The sequence below is a fragment of the Parasteatoda tepidariorum genome, chromosome 12 (genome assembly GCF_982258835.1).
Source record: "Parasteatoda tepidariorum strain Cologne lab strain chromosome 12, Ptep-v5.0, whole genome shotgun sequence".
In the NCBI taxonomy this organism is placed as follows: Eukaryota; Metazoa; Arthropoda; class Arachnida; order Araneae; family Theridiidae; genus Parasteatoda; species Parasteatoda tepidariorum.
The window spans coordinates 65641565-65662994 of NC_141766.1; the positions used below are offsets into that span (position 1 = coordinate 65641565).

The 21430-nt window shown below is 28.4% G+C and overlaps 1 protein-coding gene across 2 annotated transcripts in view; it reads right to left on the minus strand.

Moving 5' to 3' along the window:
* LOC107445643 (disintegrin and metalloproteinase domain-containing protein 10) overlaps positions 1-20752 on the minus strand; it is a 79273-nt gene extending 58521 nt beyond the window's left edge. The window contains exon 1 of one of the 2 annotated variants that reach the window (XM_043046195.3): positions 19796-20752. In XM_043046195.3, the coding sequence (XP_042902129.2) occupies positions 19796-19877 (82 nt within the window). In that variant the 5' untranslated portion in view covers positions 19878-20752. The remainder of the gene's footprint in view (positions 1-19795) is intronic. The other variant, XM_043046194.3, reaches the window with a different exon arrangement.
* Positions 20753-21430: the final 678 nt, after the last annotated feature.

The window sequence follows — 21430 nt, forward strand, 5'->3', positions numbered from 1 at the left end:
ACCAACCACAGCGCTGATGTGAAATATCATTAGTGGTTGACTGATCATGGGTTTGAGTTCCCTTGTCGTCAGGCTAACCATGAGAGGTTTTCCTCTCAATGTAACGCAAATGTGGGTTAGTTCCATCAAAAAGTCGTCCACGAAGGCAAATTTCTCCCAATACTTGATCCAGAAGTTCCCTTGTCTTCTGGATTGGGTTCAAAATTAAAAGGCTACGGAGTTGAACATTAGTAGTCGTAAACCTAAAAAATTGGGTCGGTTATAAAATAAAATAAAATTATGACAACTCCCACCCCTATTTACGGATTTGAAATCTAAAACAGTAAAAAGGAAACCATACTGCTTCAAAGAAAGTACGTTTTTCTCTCCTATTGTATGGCTTAAATATTATCTGCACAATAAGTTAGAATATAAATGGGTCTATTAAACTGAAAAGTTAGGTAATAATTAGTTGAATACTTATAAAAGTTTTTTTATTACCTAAATATGTACAATAATACTGTATCCTCCAATAATAGAAAAGCCTTTTATCACATAGCTTTCGATAATTTTTTAAAAACATTAGTAGTATATAATTCATATAAAACATGATCTAAGCACTTTATCATAGCACTATTATGATTATTTCTTCAATAATTTTTTCGTCTAACATTTATTTTAATATCTAAAAGGGAAACCATTTTTACGACATCATTTTGGAAGTAGATATGAGCCTATTCATGAAGGTGCTATCTAATGACGTCACAATTTTTTGAAGACATCTTTTTCCCAAATGAGTGACATTTTCAAAAGAATACGTCAAGAAGCTTTTAAAACTGGACGAAATATTTGCCAGTATTTCAATTGCTTCTATCCTTCATGATTGCTTTCAAATTTTATTTTTCGTCCACAAAATGCTAGAACCCATTTAATTCGTTTCTCACGTAATAAATTATTAATCTTTAATATTTACTTAATATTTTAAGATTTTTTTTAACATGAAAATAATTTATGATCAATAATATTTAACTAACCTCAATAAAAATCTTGCATATATATTTTTTTTCTTTTCTTCAAACTAATCAAATAAATTGACACGAAAATTATTAGTAACTTTAAAAACTAAATTTACTAAAATACTGTCAATTTAATATCGCTCTGGTCAATTTTTATGTTTGCAGAAGACTATGTTTTTATCTTCAATTCAATCTGTTTTATAAGAAATTCAGTATTTATGATGATTTCAACCATTTGTTCTCAATTAATTAAACTTTTCTTTAGTTCACACAATAACTACACTGAGAAAAAAGTGCGCTCAAACTATCAGAACATGGTAAAATTTATCGTGTTTCGGGCTCTATGGGATTACCAAAAAGCTCCGTATTTTTACCGAAGCGGTTTAAAAATTATTTTGATAAAATCAACAATAAAATGTCATAAAAATCATTTATTAGATTAAATTTATTTTTTAATATCGTATTGTTACTAAATGTGTGATATTAAGAACTATAATTTTGAAAACTAGAATTTTCAGTAGACCGTTGTCATATGAACAGAAAAGTTACTAGATGAATGGTTTAAATACACTATATTTTGGTTTTATTAAACAGAATTATGTTTTTTTTTCTCTAGAAATATCATTACCATATAGTATGGTAATTTTACCAGAAATTTTTTTCCGTGTATGCATTTTCCATGACAATGTAGTATTGCGTAATCAAAACTAATAAATACGGTTAAATGGTTTTACATAGCACCATATTTAAGTTGCAGCAAATTCAAACAATATTGTGGTTTAACCATTTAAGGTTGGTCTACTATTCGTGGTTAACTAGCAAATGGATGTAATCTAAAATTTCGAACAATGAAGGAGCCATATTGCATATCGAAACTTCGTGCAACGGAGAGTAAAATAGTCTCTAAACCGTATTCAGCAAACAAATAAAAAATTTTACTTTGCTAGTTTTTTTTTTAAAAAAATATTTAAAAAAATTTACCCTTCATTACGCTTGGAATATTCAAAGAAAGATTTTCCACAATAAAAACTAAATAACTGACGTAATTATATAATAGTTTCTAAAATAAAGAATGATTAAAGAAACTTCTTTCATATGAAAAATAAAATAACAGGTTCTCCAGTTTCTTCCATATATTTATTTGAAAAAAAAAGAAAAGCTCATACACTAATAAAAATGCAATTCTTTCGTTAACAACTTCTTTTTAGGTTTGCTAGATACCTCTAAAAATGCTTTAATTTTGAAAGAATTCCATTCCAGCGAATATACTCACATTAAATACTTAAAATTTGAACGTCATTTTAAGCTCCTTACTTAAAGCTCTTCAATTAAACTAATTACGGCGGAATAGAACAAATAAAATTCATTTCTCCGAAGCTATTATGCATAATAAAAAGGGTATAAATGAGGAACAATTCCATTTTAATAGCAAGTAATGCCGAATTTTTCAGCTCTATTTTTTTAATAGCAAAACAAAGCAAATAAATACACAAATGTAATTTCCTTGAATCAAAACATTTAAAAAAGATTGTTCTCTAATACGAGCTCAACTTAAACGAAAGAAAAAAAAAATGTGCTAAGCTTGAATCGATAGGGTAAGTAAAAGACGTTTTATTAATTCGTAGTATTTCATCTTGAAAAATCAGGATCTTAATAACATTACTCGAATTGATCTGCTTTATCATTGATTTCGTTTTTTTTTTTTTTAATGCAAAGTTTTCGTAGGTTTTGTAGGCATACAAAAAAGTGAACAGCTATTTTAATGACGATATTAACCAAAAGACGGTTATCTTGCCAAACTTAATGGTAATTTGAACAAAATTAGTAGCGATGCTTCAGCTTAAAGAAGCTTCAGATGTAATGAAAACTTTTAAGACAATGTCAGTGATGATCAGTGTTTTTAAAAGCATTTGTTTAGATTCGTGTAAGTAAATTGCTGCTACAAAAAACATTAATTTATTTCTAGAACAAATTTTAAGTTAGTATTAAACTCTTTTGAAAGATTAATAAAAAATAGCGCGTGGTGAATTTTTGAAACAAAGTTGAATGAAAAATATTTTCGATTCTCAAATTTTCTATTGAAATTTATTTTGCTTGAGGTGATATATACTTAATTTTATTAGTGGTCTAATTCACGACACCAAAAAACCTCTTCTTAATGTTTTTTGCCTATTTCAAAGTAATATCTATTAAAAAATGTATGGTTAATATTTCAAAGCAATTAGAAAATAAAATCACAAGTTATGGTAATCCGATGCTAGAAATAAACAATTTAAAAAATTTAAAACCCAAACATGTAGAAACCATTATCAAACAAGATGACAAGATTAGGATTGCCACTAAAATTGTGTGAGCTATATTAGGCTTACTATAATAGTTTGAATTGCGGAAAAAACTTCAAGAAATAAGGATCAGTTTAAGGGGGGACCCCATCCTGAGATGGTAAAATATTAACGTTTTTCTTGAATTTTTTTTTAAGTGATAGAAACAATGCAGAGACTTCTTGTTTTTTTTAAGTTATTTAGCTACAATTTAAGTCTACTTTAAAAACTTTTCTTTTACAAAATAATAAAAAATAAGTTGGTGGCAGCTCCGTGTGTGGCTGGTCATCAAAAAGTAGCACCTCACTGGCCTCATGGATTTAGAAGTCCTGAAGCATAGGAAAACGATTTTGCTTAGATTTTCTGAAACATAAAGACATTATCTAAAAAGCAGCATAGCGGTTTTTTGATATTCGCAAAATTACCAAAATGGCGGCAACTTAAAAAAAAAGTTAAGTTTTTCATTAAAAAAGTATTCATTAAAATACTAATATAAAATAGAAATATAAAAATATCAAAATTATCCTATGCTACTTTCTAAAGAATATATTTTTACGTAATTCAAAATAATGAACAGCTTACTTCGTTGTATAGATCATGAGAAAAACCTTAGGCCAGCGTTTTGAGAAAAACTTGTTTAAAGTTTTGACTAATGGTAGGGGAAAACGTTTAATTTAATATATATAATGGTCGATAAATGAAATGCCTACAATAAGTTTCTATATACAGTCAACAGAATGGATGAGACACAAAAAGAATGTCGCCCCTCCTAATCCGGCCGAGCGGGCCTTTCTATCTGCTTAGCGACGACTCTCTATTTTCCTGTATAACTTCCAAACGAAGTTAGGTACCGAGAAATCGTTTTAGACAGACATTAGGAAGGGTACAAAGATTCGAAAAATGCAATATATTCGAAATTTTGAAATATTCAGGGTGGGGTCCCCCCTTAACGCACTTAAATTATTGTAAATGAAATAGTTTAATATAGCTGAAATATGATTCTCAAATATCCCATACCCAGATAGCAAAATAAGGCTTATTTTCACTCAACAAAAACCTTTTAATGTAAACCTAAAAAGGTTTGCAATACGGTTTACGTGTAAACCTTCTAACCTTAAAACGAGATCTGTGTCAATCTGCTTTATTCTACGCACATAACCCTGATCCAAAACCTTGGAGAACAACCATTCTTCAGGGTTATTCATAATTCCCTCCGGGGTTTCGAAGCGTTATAGTCAGGGTTGGCAAGGTTTAGGACAGAATGGATTAATCCAGGTTTAAACCCTGGTTTAAACCGTCCTGTCCAAAACCCCTTTGTCCAAAACTCTTTTACTCAAATTATGTCACAATTTTATCTGAACAATATTTAAGAGTTAAAATAAACGTAGAACTCATAACATATTGATAATTAAATATACCAGAGAATATTTGTTTTTAAAAGTATAATGTTTTATTGATATTGTTTGACTCTTCAATTTTAAACAAAGGAAGATTAATCAGTAATCAAGTTCAATTGGTCCTCTCATTCAATAGTACATAACTGAAGTTTGGCCTTGCCATACAGGTTAAAATATTAGGGACTAAGTGCTTGGTTGGTCATAAACAGGTTTATTTATCTATAGTACTATTCAAGAATACTTTTATTTCATTCACGTTCAATTCTTTTAGCATAGTGGTGATACATCACCAGTGTCAGTAACTGAAACTGATGTTATGCTCTTCAAAAGTGTTAATACATTTTTCAGTTATTTTGTATTTTCAATTTAAACTAATATATTTATATTTAAAAAACATTTTTTTAAAAAATAGATGTCTTTTTTATCATCCTGTGATGCAGAAATTAAAACATTTTTTAAAAAAAAAATATTGTGGAAAATGAAAGGTTAATTTTTGAACAAATTGAGTATTTTTTTAAGAAAAATTATTATTTTTTAATATTGCCATATTTATCCTTATGCAAAAATATTATTTATCAGTATTAAAACCATATTTATATTTAAAGGTTTGTTATTCACTTTTGTTGTTCAATGAATTGTGGAGCTTCAAAAATTATAAACCTTTTCCTATTATATTATTTTCCTTTAATAAGTTATAGTAAATTGTATAAAAAATATCAAATATTTATTGATACATGTAATTATTATGTGTACAATGGTTACACCTATAGAATTTTTACCTTTTACCAAAGTTCAAGGTTTTGGACACTTTAAGACAGTTTAACCCAGTTTAAGACAGTTTAACCCAGTTTAGGACAGTTTTACCCAGTTTAGGACATTTTTACCCAGTTTAAGACAGTAAAACCCACGTGTCCTGTCCAAAACCAGTTTAGCACGTCCAAAACCCCAACTCTGGTTATAGTAAAAAAAAGAAGACGAATATGAAAAAAAGAAACATAATTATTCCGAAACTATTCAAGCTTTACTTACATACATTACAGGTGTTCTATGTGTGAACCCTTAGTCACACGACATACATCAATGCGATAGTCCAGTTCCTGCCCGGAGGGAATTATGAATAACCCTGTATATAAAAACCTTAAATCGAGGCTGAGTTAGGGTTTTCAAACGTGAAAAAAATCATTTAGTAAAGCTAGTCTAAAGGTGAAAATAATCTTAAATCTAGGTAATTATAAGGTTTCTTTTCGCAAAGTCTTACATGCTCAGCTAAAATCCACCTTGTCATGAAATTTTAATGGACAATGCAATTTGATCCTATCGCAAGTCAGCTAAAGCGTCATTTATCCTAAGTGACAATGCTTTGTAAGAAAGCTTTAAAAATAATTTTTAATAACTTAGAATGAAAGGTTTGAAACTGCAATGAAAAAAGGTTTTTAGTAGAAACATCTTCGTGAGAATAGAAAGAAAATTCTGGTTTCTTTCTGGAATAGATTAAATATTGAGTGGTCAACACTTTTTAAGAGACGAAAATAAGAAAAAAATTCCGTGTATTTTCCCAGGAAAAACTCAAAATTCCCTGCATTCTCCCCAGTTATTTAAATTCCCTATATTTTCCAGTTTTTCTCTATTCTCCCTTTAGCCCTGGGAAACCTTGAAGATGCAAGTGGAATTTCATTTTGAAACACATCTTTGTTGCGAACCCAATCTTTTATTACAAGTTTAACTTTTTAAAAATATTTAAGCAAATTTTAAATCTAAATATTATTTTTTTCCTCACAGTCGCCATTTTATTAAAAGTACTTGTTGTAGTTGAACGTAAGGAAATTGATTGGTGCAGTAAGTTAAAGACTTGTAGTAGGTGTCCTAAAAATGACTGATGATTTGAAAAACCAATCAGAGGAAACAATAGGAGATGGAAAAGTAAGGTTCTCTGAGCTGTGCTTCGGATACCTGTGTATTTTTAATATATATATATATATATATATATATATATATATATATATATATATATATATAATATATATATATATATATATATATATTTTGCTAAAAAGTTCATCAACAGATGACGTCGCGGACTGCAAAATAATGCATATCCATACCTGCCAACTTCTAATCCCTTTCATTATTATTTTTTCCAGTGGTATTAAAATGGAATTAAAACTTCAATTTTAAGCAAACAAATGCGTTGTATATGAGCAAACTTAAGTTGACAACCATGATAGTAACGCATATTAATATATGTGCTTAATTTTTGTAAGAATAGTGGTGATCAAAATCATTTAAAAATTAAATTTATAAAAGAAAAAATAGTATATATTTACTACCACTTTAAATATGAAAACAAAATCTTCCGGAAAATCCGGAAGAGTTGGCAGGTATGCATATCACACCATTCTAATTTTATTATATTTAATAACCGGCGTTGAGCAGCCGATCCAATTCAGAGTTTACGACTTTCACTGTACAATTCCGTAGCTTTTTAATTTTGAACCCAACCCAGAAGACAAGCAAACTCCTGGATTAAGCATTGGTTCAAACTAGCCTTCGTGGAGGATTTTTGATGGAACTAACCTGCACTTGCATAACATGGAGAGGAAAACCACAAAACTTCTCCCGGATAGAGATTCTAACCCATGATCCGTTTATCATTGAAGATATTTTATGTCAGCACTACGGTCGACACGAGCCGGGGGCAGAATTCGTACTGGGATTTGAACCTGGGTGACTTCATTGAGAGGCGAGTGCTCTATCTTTTGAGTCACCGCGTCTGTATAAACAAAATAAACAAATACATTCAATAAGCTCAATAATGAAATGATTATTTTCGTCTTTGAAGTCATAATGTATAAGTATTCAACACGTGCAACGTCTTTAGCTAGGTTTAAAAGCTAGCTTTAAAAATCGTCACTCAAGTCTTTAGATTCAAAAACTCAAATACAGTCAAACCGCGGTATAGTGAGTACGGTTTATAGTGAACTCTCGGATATAGTGAACAAAACGTTCACTGCCGTGTCTTGCTATTCACATATAATGTTATTTTTTGTCAATATAGCGAACTGAAAAGAGAGAGGAAGTTGGATATGATGAACTTTTTTCTGTCTTCGACTGATTTTTTCCCTCGTTTCCTGGTAATTTTGAAATTTTTAAATATAATATATATACCGATTTTTATAACCATCTATAGAGTGGAGTATAGCCGTAAGCATTTTTTCTTGTTTGCTTCTTTTATCTCAATTTCCCTTCCCTAAATTTTTTGTACCCAAGACGAAGAGTAATAAAATTTAGCACATATTTTGCTACTACATATTGTCATTTTTGTATTTCATTTCATCCCTGTTTATTGGTCATTTATTTAAATAATGTGCAATAAAAGGAAGAGCCAAAATGATTTGTGGTATGGATATAGTGAACTCCCGGTTATAGTGAGCCGGGGCTTTAATCAATTTAAAGAAGTACTTTTCAAAATGATGGTCAAAATATTATTATTTTATTTTTCTTGAATATTTTTTCTCGTATTAACTTCATTGCAAACTTTCGTTTTTATTGCAAAACTGTTTTGTTCTTTTGTGAAAATAGATACAAATAATTTCTCTCAAATTAAAATTTTGTTTGTGATCCGCTTTCAATCGATAAGAAACCCCAGAAACATCTCATCAATTGGAAGTGTTTTCATCTAGATGTTCCAATAACATCACATTTCTTGCTCTCTTCTTTATTTTCACAAAGAATCAATTGTGTTCCGAGGTTAGAGGGTTTCTTTAAGAGAAGTCATTAATTGAAAAAAGGAAGTCCCGTTTCCTAAGTCCGAAAAAATGTTTTAATTAGAATTTTTTTCCCTTCTCTGTTTGGAAGTTAAGTATTGTATCATTATTGACTCTGTACACGGAGAAAAAAGAATCTGATATAAGTACTGTACTGGTATGATAATGAGATTTCCAGTAAAAAAAAAAAGTACTATAATTCTGTTTATTAAACCATAATATATGCTAGTTAAACCATTCATTTGGTAATTTTTTCTGTCATATGGTAACGTTTTTTTTTTTATGTATTTTATAACCGTCGTTGAACAGCCGACCCAATTTTTCGGTTTACGACTACTAATGCTCAACTACTTAGCCTTGTAATTTTGAACCCACTCCAGAAGACAAGGGAACTCCTGGATCAAGTATTGGGAGAAATTTGCCTTCTTGGTTGAGCTTTTGATGGAGCTAACCCGCATTTGCGTTACACGGAGAGGAAAACCACGAGAACATCTCACGGTTAGCCCGACGGCAAGGGGACTCTAACGCATGAACCGACTACTACAGAGAATTCACGTCAGCACTGTGGTCCGTGCAAGCCGGATGCGGAATTCGTATTGAACAGCCATAGCCGAGATTCGAACCCGGTTCACCTCATTGGTAGGCGAACGCTTTATCCCATGAATCACAGCGAATCAGATCAGCTATATTGTTCTAATAGAAAAATATTGATGGTTTACTAAAACTCCAGGTTTTCAAAGTTGGAAGTTCTTATTACCAAACGTTTAGTAAAAAATACATACAAAGCTGAAAAGTAAATTTAGCCGAAAAAATGTTTTTTTAGGCCATGATCTAAGATATCATAAAATTATCATATTTTACCAGATTTACCAAATTTTATTGCTTATTATTGAAATATCTTTTATTGTTAATTTTACCAAAATCTTTACGAAAGCGCTTCTGTAATAATTCAAGCTCGGTAAAAGTGATCGAGCTTTTGGTAATCCCGTGGAGCTAAAGGCTCGGTAAATTTTATCATATTCTGGTAGTTTTTACAATATTATTTAAATTGCTCTTATATTTTTTAATTATTTAAATGGTAAATTAATTTTTAAAGAATATTTTTTGACCGATATTCTTATAATTATAGAATTTTGTTTAACAATTTTCGAACACATGAGTTATGTACAACAAAAACGAAATAGGTTATACAGGTCCTCCTAAAATGTATACAAAGTTTTCCAAAATTCGACAGATAAATTCATATGGTTGATAACCAAAATCAATTAATTTTATCAACATCATTACCAGTCAGTTGTCACTAATTGAAAAAAGGAACCCGGTTGTCCAATTCCGTAAATAAAAAAAAATATTTTAATTAAATAAAAAGAAACTATGCCGTTCAGAAATGAATTATTGCGTTATTATTCACTCTGTAAAAGAAGAAAAAATTCTGCTAAAATTTCCATACTGCATGCTTGAGACACATCTGGCTAAAAAAAAAAAAAAAGCATAATTCTGGTTATTAAACGGAAACATACGGTATTTAAATCTTTTGTATCATAATTTTTCCGTTCATATGGTAACGGTTTACTGAAAGTTCTTTCTATCAAAATTACAGTTCTTATAACCATACACTTAAGTAAAAATTACTAAACTTAAAAGAAATATTAATAATTTTGCGTACGAGATAGGTCCGAGTAGGCTGTCACATTACATTTCAAATTTTTTATGAAAAGTGACGCATCATCAAAGAAAATAAAAAGGATAACTTTATAGTAAAGCGTTAAAAATTGAAAGAAAAAAAAAAACGAAAACTTTCTAAAAAATTATCTTCATAAAAAAAATATAAGAAAAGGAAGCCAAAAAATTAATACAATTGTTTATAAAAAGTAGCAACTTAACTAATTATACTTTTAGTATTAGAGCTCCCAGGTACTAAAATATGAGATTATTTTAGAGAATTTACATGGTTAGGGTAGAAAAAATAGCATATAGTTTATAAAAAAAATCTTCGTAAGTTAATACAAATATGTAAATGTGTTCTCAAAACATATTCTTAAAAGTATATTTATACGAAATAATTTGAAGAGCAGAGCTATTTTTTATACACCAGTATGTTTCAGTATTATCAGTATACGTTAAGAAACATTTAAAATGGATTATGACTTTTTAATACAAAAACATGCAACTCTCTACTTTAAGACATAAATTAATTTCTATCTTCAAACTTTTGTACTTTATTAACATTTTTGATGCTAATGGGTTCATAAAAATAAGGATAGTTTTTCTTTGAAAATATTTAAAGTTGTTCAAGGACTGGTCTTTTACTGATTTTAAACAGAGACATAATTCATCAAGTTCTTACGAGTGTTTCGTCATAAAAAACTATTTTGCTTAAGTTGAAAAGGTTTTTGAGTATATTGTTTATTTAAATAATACAAAAAAATAAGGATTTAAATAATTAAAAGAAATATTTATACAACACAAAAATGAGTAGAAGAACTTTTAAATTAATAATTAACAGCTTGTTTAAAAAAATTATATCCAGAATTATTCTTAAATTATTTTTAGTATAAAAATGACAAGCCAGAAAAAAATGAATCAAACGCAGAAAGTAGAATGAGCTTCTCTTCTCATCCTGCTACTGAACTTCAACGAAAAAGCGTCTTTCCATTTGAGCTAAAGAAAATAAATTTAAAAAAAAAAAAAAAAGCAGCAGCAGAGGAGTACACACAAGCAGCTTAGCACTTTTCATAGATCAAGTCACGAATCATGAAGAATTATCCTCCTTAGTGATTTATTTTTCTTCCCCCTCCCCCCTTAAATAAACGGGAAATGAACTAAAAAGTGCTCTCAAAGAAAAACATTTGTCGCAACAATTTGAAAGAAGGGAAAATATTGCGAATGAATGTTACGACCAAACAAATCTGTGCAACGAATTTTTCGCCATAAAGCTCGAAACAAATATCATAAAGCGATACGGATGATACATCTATGATACGGTCTAACACTGGAGCTAATAAAAATAATTAAAAATAATGATGTATCAAATACAAAAATGAGCTAAAGAATTTAAGAAAGTTAATAACTGCGTGTTTGAAAATTTTTTGTCTAGAATTATTTTTAAATTATTTTAAGTATAAAAATGATAAGAAAGAATAAAAAATCAAACGTTTTCTTTTCTTCCTGCTTTTGAACTTCAACGAAAAAGCGTCTTTCCATTTGAGCTCGAAAAAAAAAACAAAAAAAAAAAAAACAGCAGCAGCAGAGGTGTACTCACAATCGGCTTAGCACTCTTCAGAGATCAAGTCACAAATCATGAAGGATTTTCTTCCATAGCGATTTATTTTTCCCTCCTCTAAATAAACGACTTACGCGAGAAAACGGGAAATGAACTAAAAAGTGTTCTCAAAGAAAAACATTTGTCGCAGCAATTTGAAAGAAGGGAAAATATTGCGGATAAATATTACGACCAAACAAATCAATGCAACGAATTCTTCCCCCATAAAGCTCGAAAGAAATATCATAAAAGAGTTACGAATGATACATCTATGATATGGTCTATTACTGGTGATGAATATTTCTTTAGATGGTGTCATTTTACTTTCAAGAGCCGTAACATGAGAAAAGAAATTTTATTTTAAAAACAATAAATAAAATCCGACATTGCATGCTGTTTTTCAATCTTCTGTCTATTAAATGAAATTTAATGTCTTAAATATTTATCTCAAATGAATCTCATAAGAAATGTTGGTTTTTCATTTAAAACAAAACGAATGATAGAATAAAAAATTTTAAATTGCTATTACACATTGGCTGTGGAAATTTTTACTACGACTAAAAACATAGTTGGATATTGCAAATTGGGACTTTTTGAATATTACGCAGTGTGAATCGTTCAGAGGAGTTGCATTTAAATAATAAATTACAAATTTTATTTTTATTCGGGGAAGTGTCTTAAAAGTTTAAAGACGTTAGCAGCTGTGACTTTTTGTTAAAGTTGCGCGAGTGTGTATGTATATTACATTAAAGAGTATAACAAAACTATTTCATTAAAGTTAAAATTATAAGACTTAGTATATTATTTTCAAAATATAAATAAGTTTTTTATTAACCCTTTTGAAGCCCGTGGTAAGTATACTTACCACCACGTTTTACCACTTTTAATTTAGGTTTCCATTTTTCAATAACTTCAGCTTTCTTGAAGTGAGTTTGAATAAAATTGGTAACCATTTGTCACATTTAAAAAACGTATAAAAGTTATAAAATACATAATTCCTTTTGAAGTTTGTAGCATTTAAGGAATTTATTTTGCAAATAAAGAAAAATAAAAGTCAGTAAATTCCTAATAGGTCATGTTAAATATATTTACCACCAAAAAAGTGGCATTTTTATAAACTAAATGAGTTTTTTTTATTTTTTTATATCAGTTACTGTTCTTAAAACAATTTCAATTCCAAAAATACTTTAATTTACCTTTACTAGAAATAAAGGGTCCATTAAAGGGTTAACATTTACATTTGTTTCATAATTAAAACATGATCGCTATTTAGAAATTTTTAAGAAAAATTAAAGTTTTTCTTTAAGCTTTCTAGTAAAATATTTAATATAGCTCACTTGCTTAATATTTATCATTTAGGTGACCATTTGTGAGCAGCGAAGACGGGTAAATTATGTGGTTGTGAATGATTAGGGCTCACGGTGCAGCGACACCTTGAAGCTTATCCAGCTCAAATTGACAATAATCATTTTGTCTGGGAAGAAAAGGCGGCTCGTGCGCCATGCTAATGTCATAGCCACCATCATATCGTTGGAAATGAAATGCAGAAAATTTTTCTGACCCATGCAGATACAGTTTCTGACGCAGGTGTTTTGACATGACGTTTATTCATGGTTGAAGTCATTATAAAATGACAAAAACTTTCCAATATCAGTTAAAAAGTATGGTCAAAACTATTAGAACATGGTACAATTTACCATGTTTCTGACTCTATTGGGAACATCAACAAGCTCGGTAATTTTTACCAAAGCGCTTAGGTAATGATTTTGATAAAACTAACAATAAAATACGGCCTAATAATGTGTGATAAAATTTGGTAGTTGTTCTAAAATTCGGTAATTTTATGATGATATCTTAGAGCATGACATAAAAACCATTCATTCGGTTAAATTTACTTTTCATTTATGTAATTTTTACTAAAGGTGAGGTAATAAGAACTATAATTTTGAAAACCTGAATTTCCTGTAAGCCATTACCATATGAACAGAAAGATAACCAAATGAATGATATAAATACCCTATATTTTGGTTTTATTAACCAGAATTTTTCTTCCTTATTTTTACCTGAAATGTCTGACCAGAAATTTTTACCAGAATTATTTTATACCATACAGTGAGGTAATTTTACCAGAATACTTTTCTCCGTAAAATATCCCGTAATTAAATGACTTAACGCACTTCGAGAACTAGGCGTATAAAAAAACGCAGCCATCATTATCATTAAACTTCATAAAAGCTGAGCGAGTTTTTGATCCAAAAAAATGGCTAAATTATACATTAATGACGACTGTGAATTCAAAAGTATTCCAGGAACGATTTATTTATTTATATAACTTAAGTATGCTGCATGCAGAGAGCTTAACTCAAGTAAGCTGCATACAAATAATTTGATTTGAGTATGCTGTATACAAAAACTTAACTCGAATATGTTGAACACAGAGAACTTAACTCGGATATGCTGCATACAAAGAACTTAACTCAAATATGCTGCATAGAAAGAAAGAACTTAACTCGGATATGCTGCATACAAAGAACTTAACTCAAATATGCTGCATAGAAAGAAAGAACTTAACTCGGAAATGCTGCATGCAAAGAACTTAACTCTGATATGCTGCATACAAAGAACTTAACTCGGATTAACTAACTTTGCTGAATGCAAAGAACTTAACTCGAGTATGTTGCATACAAAGCATTTAACATGAGTTTGTATACAAAGAATCTAACCATACTAGACTTATCGGATTCTGGAATTTATGGGTAGTCTTAGAAAGATTTCCAGAACTTCAATAAAAAAAAAAACAAGGTGATTGCTCTTTGTTTTGCCTAATTCAGTAGACTATAAAAGAGTTGTAACTTTTTAAGGCAAAACTTTTACGAAACAAAAACAATTTTGTAGTGAAAACAGTATTGTTAATGAAAAATTTCGTAGAATGTTCAGCTTCTCGAGTTACTTCACTTCTCTTTAATAATCGTGTGAATATAAGTCAAAATTTTAACTTCAATGGTGGAAAAATTGCAATTAAACTAAGTCAGTGATAGAAAAATTGCACTTTTTTTCCAAGTTAAGTTTTTTCCAACTTTAGTTGTTTTCTGTGTCATCCGCAACCTGTTATCATAGTTTTAAAAAAAGTGTTACACCCTTTTCAGAAATGAAAAATAGATCACCCAACAATTGGATATTTATCGAAGTAATATTAAAAACTAAATATTAACAACCTTTCATAATCAATTTTTAAAAATATTTTTGATTTTTGTCACGAAATATGTTTAACCCATTCTTGTGTATTGTAGTCCGTCTGACAATACTAATTCAACAAATGTTACAAACCACTAGAAATGAATCATAAAATAGGTGGTTGTTTTTAATTATTAATCAATCACTTTTCTTTAAAGAGATGTCGCTTCCCGTAGAAGAATGTACGGTGCTCAAAATAAAAAAATGAACCACCCAGAATAACCTTTGATCTAATGATCGGATCTTCACGTTCAAGGACTCATTCTTAGTAGCTCAAGGGGGTTACCTCAAATATGCTAATTAATTAGACCACACAATATTTTAAGTTACGAAATCAGACACAAAAACGTACTTTCTCTGAACAGCATACCTTTTTTTTAAATCATTCGGGTTTCTGATTCTTAAAATATAGCCACAATCTGGGAAATATTCTCCCCATTGTTTGGTCAGGAGAGTAAAGTATGAACCCCTTTATGTTAGTTTTATTTTTTTGCGTATTTCGCAATATCTCGAGAGCTTTATAAGCTAAATGAAAAATTATTATAAAATTCGTATATCTAAAGATAATTCGATGCAAAAAATAAATTTCAGCAAATATTTATTACTTTATTCAATAACAGTCGAAAAAATTTGAATTGCAAGACATAAAATTTCTTTCAACATTTCAAAGTACTTAATTTCACATAGCAAAATCTAAAATTTGAGTGAAATCCGTTGAATAGTTCCTGAGAAATTGAATTTATACAAACGACTTTTCTAAAATTCGTTTTCTCAGAAACTACGCAAGCGATTTCGCTTCGCCCTTTGAATTTACATACTTTGAAGGCAACTTTTTTTGCGCAATTTTTTAAATTCTGTAAAAATTGCATACCTTACAATTCAGTTTTTTTCGAATGTAATTAAATAAAATAACAAAAAATAATAAATATTTACTAAAATTTATTTTTTGCATGGAATTATCTTTGGATAAACAAGTTTTATAACTGTGCTAAAAAAAATTTCAATTTGCTTAAGAAATACTCATGGTATGGCGAAATACGCAAAACGTAAAATTAAAATTAAGGGATCGAAACTTTGGACAGCTTTCCTGACCAAACTATGGGTACCATATTTCTCAGATGCGGCTACCCCCTATATTTTGGGAGTCAGAAACCCGAATGATTTGAATAAAGGGTATTCAGAGAAACTACATTTTTGAGTCTGATTTCATAATTTAAAATATCGCTTGTATTAATTAAATAGCATATTTTAAATCATCCCCTCGAACTCTTAAGCCCTAGAACGTAAATCATTAGATCAGAAATTACTCAGGGTTGTCCACTTTTTATTCTGCACACAATACAGTCTAAGGTCACATTTGCTTATGTCTGGAAAGACTAAAATTTTCCATAGAAATGTGCTGTTACCGAAAGGCTTAAGAATCCCTATTAAAAAAAAAAGATATGTACATTTTCGAGGACAATTTCACAATTTTATAATGTGGAATTAATTAAAATAACTAAATACTGCATATTTCGTTAGATTCTAAAGTCAAGATAATGGCGAAATAGGCGATTGAAGTCAAACTTTAGCCAATAACGATTATGATAAAAAAAATATTATTAAACTGTATAATTTATTTATCAAATGGAAAAAAAGTTAGATTATTTCACTAAATTATTCTAGACAATTGCTTTAGTTCAACTGCCCAAATAACTCCTTATGTGTGCGTCTTTTTAGACGCTAGTTTCACTAATGAAAGTATTCAAACATTTTTATTAATCTTAAAATGATAGAATTCTTTTTCATTTCTAATTCTCAATACATATAACATTTACAAATTCTTTATCCTTCCTAAACTTCACGCAGAAATAAACATTTTAAAAGGATACTTTATGGAAATTATGGAAATATTACACAGAGGGGGAAAAAATATGGTCAAAACTACAAGATTAGGATAAAATTTACCGTGTTTCTGGTTCTACTGGACCACCAAAAAGGTTGGTAATTTTTACCGCATTGAAGACGATTTTAGTTAAATTAACAAAATAGGTTTTATAATATGGGATAAAATTTGGTTAATGTATTGAAATTTGGTAATTTTATCATATAACCTTAGAATATGGCATAAAAAGCATTTATTCTGTTAAATTTACTTTTTAGTTTTGTATTTTTCATAAAATGTGAAGTAATAAGAATTATAATTTTAATGACCAGAATTTCCGGTGAACCTACCACATGATCGGAAAAAATAGCAAGTGAATGTTTATTAACAAGTATTGTGTTTTTCTTTTAGTAGAAATGTTATAACCATACATAATTTTACCACAATATTTCTTCAATCAGCAGCGAAATATTAACTTATTTTAGAATTAAGTTTTATTCCTAAAACTAGATTCCTTATTTTGTATAAAGTTTATTTTTGTATTCACCTTTTTTGTATCTAAAGTTTTATACGTTTTTTCAATGAACATGGTAGGAAAATTAATTAAAATGATTAAATAATTTTTTATACAACTTTATCCTTGTTCGACACCATTATTTCAATTTTTGTTTTAGCATTAGACAGTATTTTTGACAATCTTCATGCGTCTGAAAGAATTAAAACACGAAAAACTACATCATGTAAAGAAAGATAAATGTATACAGAAAAATTAACTTTCAGACGAATAAAAAAATTAAATGAAGAAAAAAACTTTCACTTTATTAAAAATTAAGTTTCGTTTAAGGAAAAATTAAAAACAAAATGTTGATAAAAAACTTTTGTTGTTTTTTGTGTTTCAAAGTTAATAATATTTTCTCCCCTTATCAAATAATGGAACAATGTTTTTCGTAACAATGTTTTTTGTCATCGCTAAATTAATTAATATCCTTTTCTTCCCAAAAGAAAGTTTTTTATTTAAAATTTTATATATGACTTTTTTTCGTATAGGCTTGTAACTAAAGAATTTTAAAAAGCTGCACAATAACGATTGAAAGAATAAAACTGGATATTTAATACTTACTTAAAAATCAAATTTAATTGTCAAATTTAATTAAAAGACTATTTTAAATTTTAAGAAAAATATTTCTATTCATAAATCAAAAACTTTATCTGATTTCATAAGAATAATAAAAATTTATAAATAAGAATAAAAAAGATAACGAAAAATAGAAAATTGAAAAAAATGTAATATAATCTTTATAAATATTTATAATTTTAAAAATATTTCTGATCCTTATAAATATTTTTTCTTTAATTTTAAACTTGCTCTAAACTTCAACAAAAATTCAATTTAGAAAATATTTTCTAAATTTTACATTTATAGTTAAAAATAAGAAAAATATAGATTAAAGAATAATTATTTTGTTTTTTACTCATATACATATTGCAGAGTAAGAAGTTAAAAATAGGAAAGAAATGAAAAGCACAATCCATTACATGTTTACATTTCAAAAATAATTTTGATCTTCAATTTTGATTCTTTTAACTTCAAAAAAAATTTGAGTTTAAAATATTTTTTAAGTTTTTATTTTATTGTTAAATTTTTTAAATATATAGATAAAAGAATAATTTTCTTCTTACTCATACATACGGCAGCGCGAGAAGTTAAGAATTAAATAGAATAAAGAACACAATCAATGATTATTATTCATTTAAAAAATATTTTAGATCCTCATAAATATCATTTAAATATCAATCTTGTTTTTTATTTCAAAAATATTTTAGTTTAAAAATATTTTTAAAGTTTTTATTTTACTGTTAAAAATTTTAAATTAGATTAAAGAATAATTACTTTGCTTCTTACTCATACATACTGCAGCAAGAGAAGTTAAAGATACAAAGAGAATAAACAACACAATCCATAAATATAATTAATTTTAAAAATATTTTTAATCCTCATAAATATCATTTATTTTGCAATTCAAAAGAATATTAAATATATTAATAAAAAATAGTAACCTTGCTTCTTACTCTTACATAATGCAGTGCAAGAAGTTAAGAATAAAAATAAAGAGCACAATACATAAATATTATTCATTAAAAAAATTTATTTGATCCTCATAAATCAATGTTGTTTCATTCTTCAGAAAATTTTAATTTTAAAATATTTGTAAAGATCTATTTTTATGCTAAAAATTTTAAATATATTGTTAAAATAATAGCTACCTTTGCTTCTTACTCATACATACTACAGCGCAAGAAGTTAAGAATATAAATAGAATAAAAGCACAATCCATTAACATTTTTCAATTCAAAAATAATTTTGTTCTTCTTAAATGTCGTTTTAATATGAATCTTGTTTTTTAATTCAAAAAATTTTAGTTTAAAAATATTTATTTAGTTTTTATTTTATTGCAAAAAATTTATATTAGATAAAATAATAAATACCTTGATTCATACTTATACATACTGCAGTGTAAAAAATTATAAAAAGCAAATAATATAAAAAGCACAATCCTTTTTTTTTATTTCAAAAATAATTTTGATCCTCGTAAATATCGCTTTAATACCAATCTTGTTTAATACCAATCTTGTTTAATACCAATCTAAAATAAAAATAGTTCAAAATTTTTTTTTCAAGTTTTTATTTTATTGTAAAAAAAATTTAAATAGATAAAAGAATAAATAACTTGATTCATGCTCATACATACTACATTGTAAGAAGTTAAGAATACAAATTTTATGAAAAGCACAATCCTTTTTTTTTTAATTCAAAAATAATTTTGATAATTTTTAAATATCGTTTTTACCATACCAATCTATACCAATCTTGTTTTGTACTTAAAAAATATAGTTTGAACTTTTTTTATTTATTTTATTGTAAAAAAAATTGCAATAAATAGATAAAAGAATAATTACCTTGCTTCATACTCATACATATTGCAGCGCAGAATGTTAAAAATACGAAGGGAATAAAGAGCACAGGCCAAGAGATCAACATTTTTCACCAGCTGATAGAATGTCAACACTGCAGCTGAGGGAATCTAACCATCACAGCTGCGAGACCTTCCATGTTTCAAGAAGAACTCCCCGTTTCAAATATAAAGATGGTCAAACCAGTCCCAATTTATAGTCTCTGATCTCCACAAAGCCATGATCGAAAATGTATACAAACAGTCAGCTGTGAGTGTGTTCCGGGTAGGTTACATAATCATGCGGATTTCACCCCCACTGATGTAAATAAACCAATCAGGCTTCAAGAATTCACTCTAAGATATCCATCACTCTTAGATGGTAAATTTCGATCAGTTATATAAATTTCTGATGAAAACATCAATGATTAGAGATTGAATTTACAGAATCAAAGAAAAAGGAAATTCCAGAAAGGGGTACTAAGCAACGAATGAATATAAGCATCGGTGCTATTCGAAAGGAACCAAAACAAACATTGAAATACCTGGAAGGTAGAATGGAATATTTTCATTCGATACTGCTGACTCACTTTTCAATCCCAGAACATGTCCCGGAACTTTCTTTCATGTTTTCTGCGAATTCGTTTACCTCCTGTTTTCCTATACATTTTTCCAGGATTTCGATAGACAAAACGATTCACGACATGATCGTTACATTTGAACCAGCTTTAATCATTAGTTAGGGTCGGTTCCAGGGAATCTAGATTCATTTCGTAAACAATTTGAAGAATCGTGGAGTCTAAAATTCGAAGAAAGCTTAATTCGAAGAATTACGTTCTCGCTGCTTTTCGAAGAATGAAAACACAAGAGAATAGCCCATCAACTGTCGGGGGTGAAGCCGGTTATCTAAACAGCCAGCCAATTCCCCTGCCAACTGGGTTGATGGAACAACAGCGACAAGTTCATGGTCGTTGAAAATGTTTACTTCCCTTTTTCTCAACCCGGTTTTTTAAATGTAGCGAAGTAATAATAAATAAATAAAATAAATTAATGTAGTGTAATGCAATTTTAAATTAAAATAAGACTTTGATGAAGAAAGGAAGCAATGAAGCGGCATTAAAAATTTATATTCAAATACATAATATGACAATACATTTAGTATAAACATTCCATTGCATAGCATGTTTTGATAACATAAAAGCTGCTAAATGTGTTTATTTTTCAAAACCTAGTTTATAACATATCCTTTTTTACCTATTTGTTAAGAAAAATGTTAGTATTTCATAAAGAGTACACCTCTTTTAAGCTGTAAAGGTTTACAATATTTATATATTATTTTAATAGCAAGAAAGCATAATATTTTTTTTTCTCTTGATCCCCGATTCAGTTAATATGATTTTGTTGAAAAAAAGTGATAAATTACAACTGTGGCTCCATCTGTTGGAGATTCTGACTAAGTTTTATATTGACTCGTAAGGAGTTAACTCCGACTCCGGTCTTGAAAGGAAATAACACCTGTTGTTGAAATCAGGAATTATCGATTTTAAAGTGATCTACAGCTGATGTGTTTCTGAAATATTTTGAAGAGGAAGTTATTGTTTGTCACTTTCTTTTCAACCATTTTACTCTCAGTTATTATTTG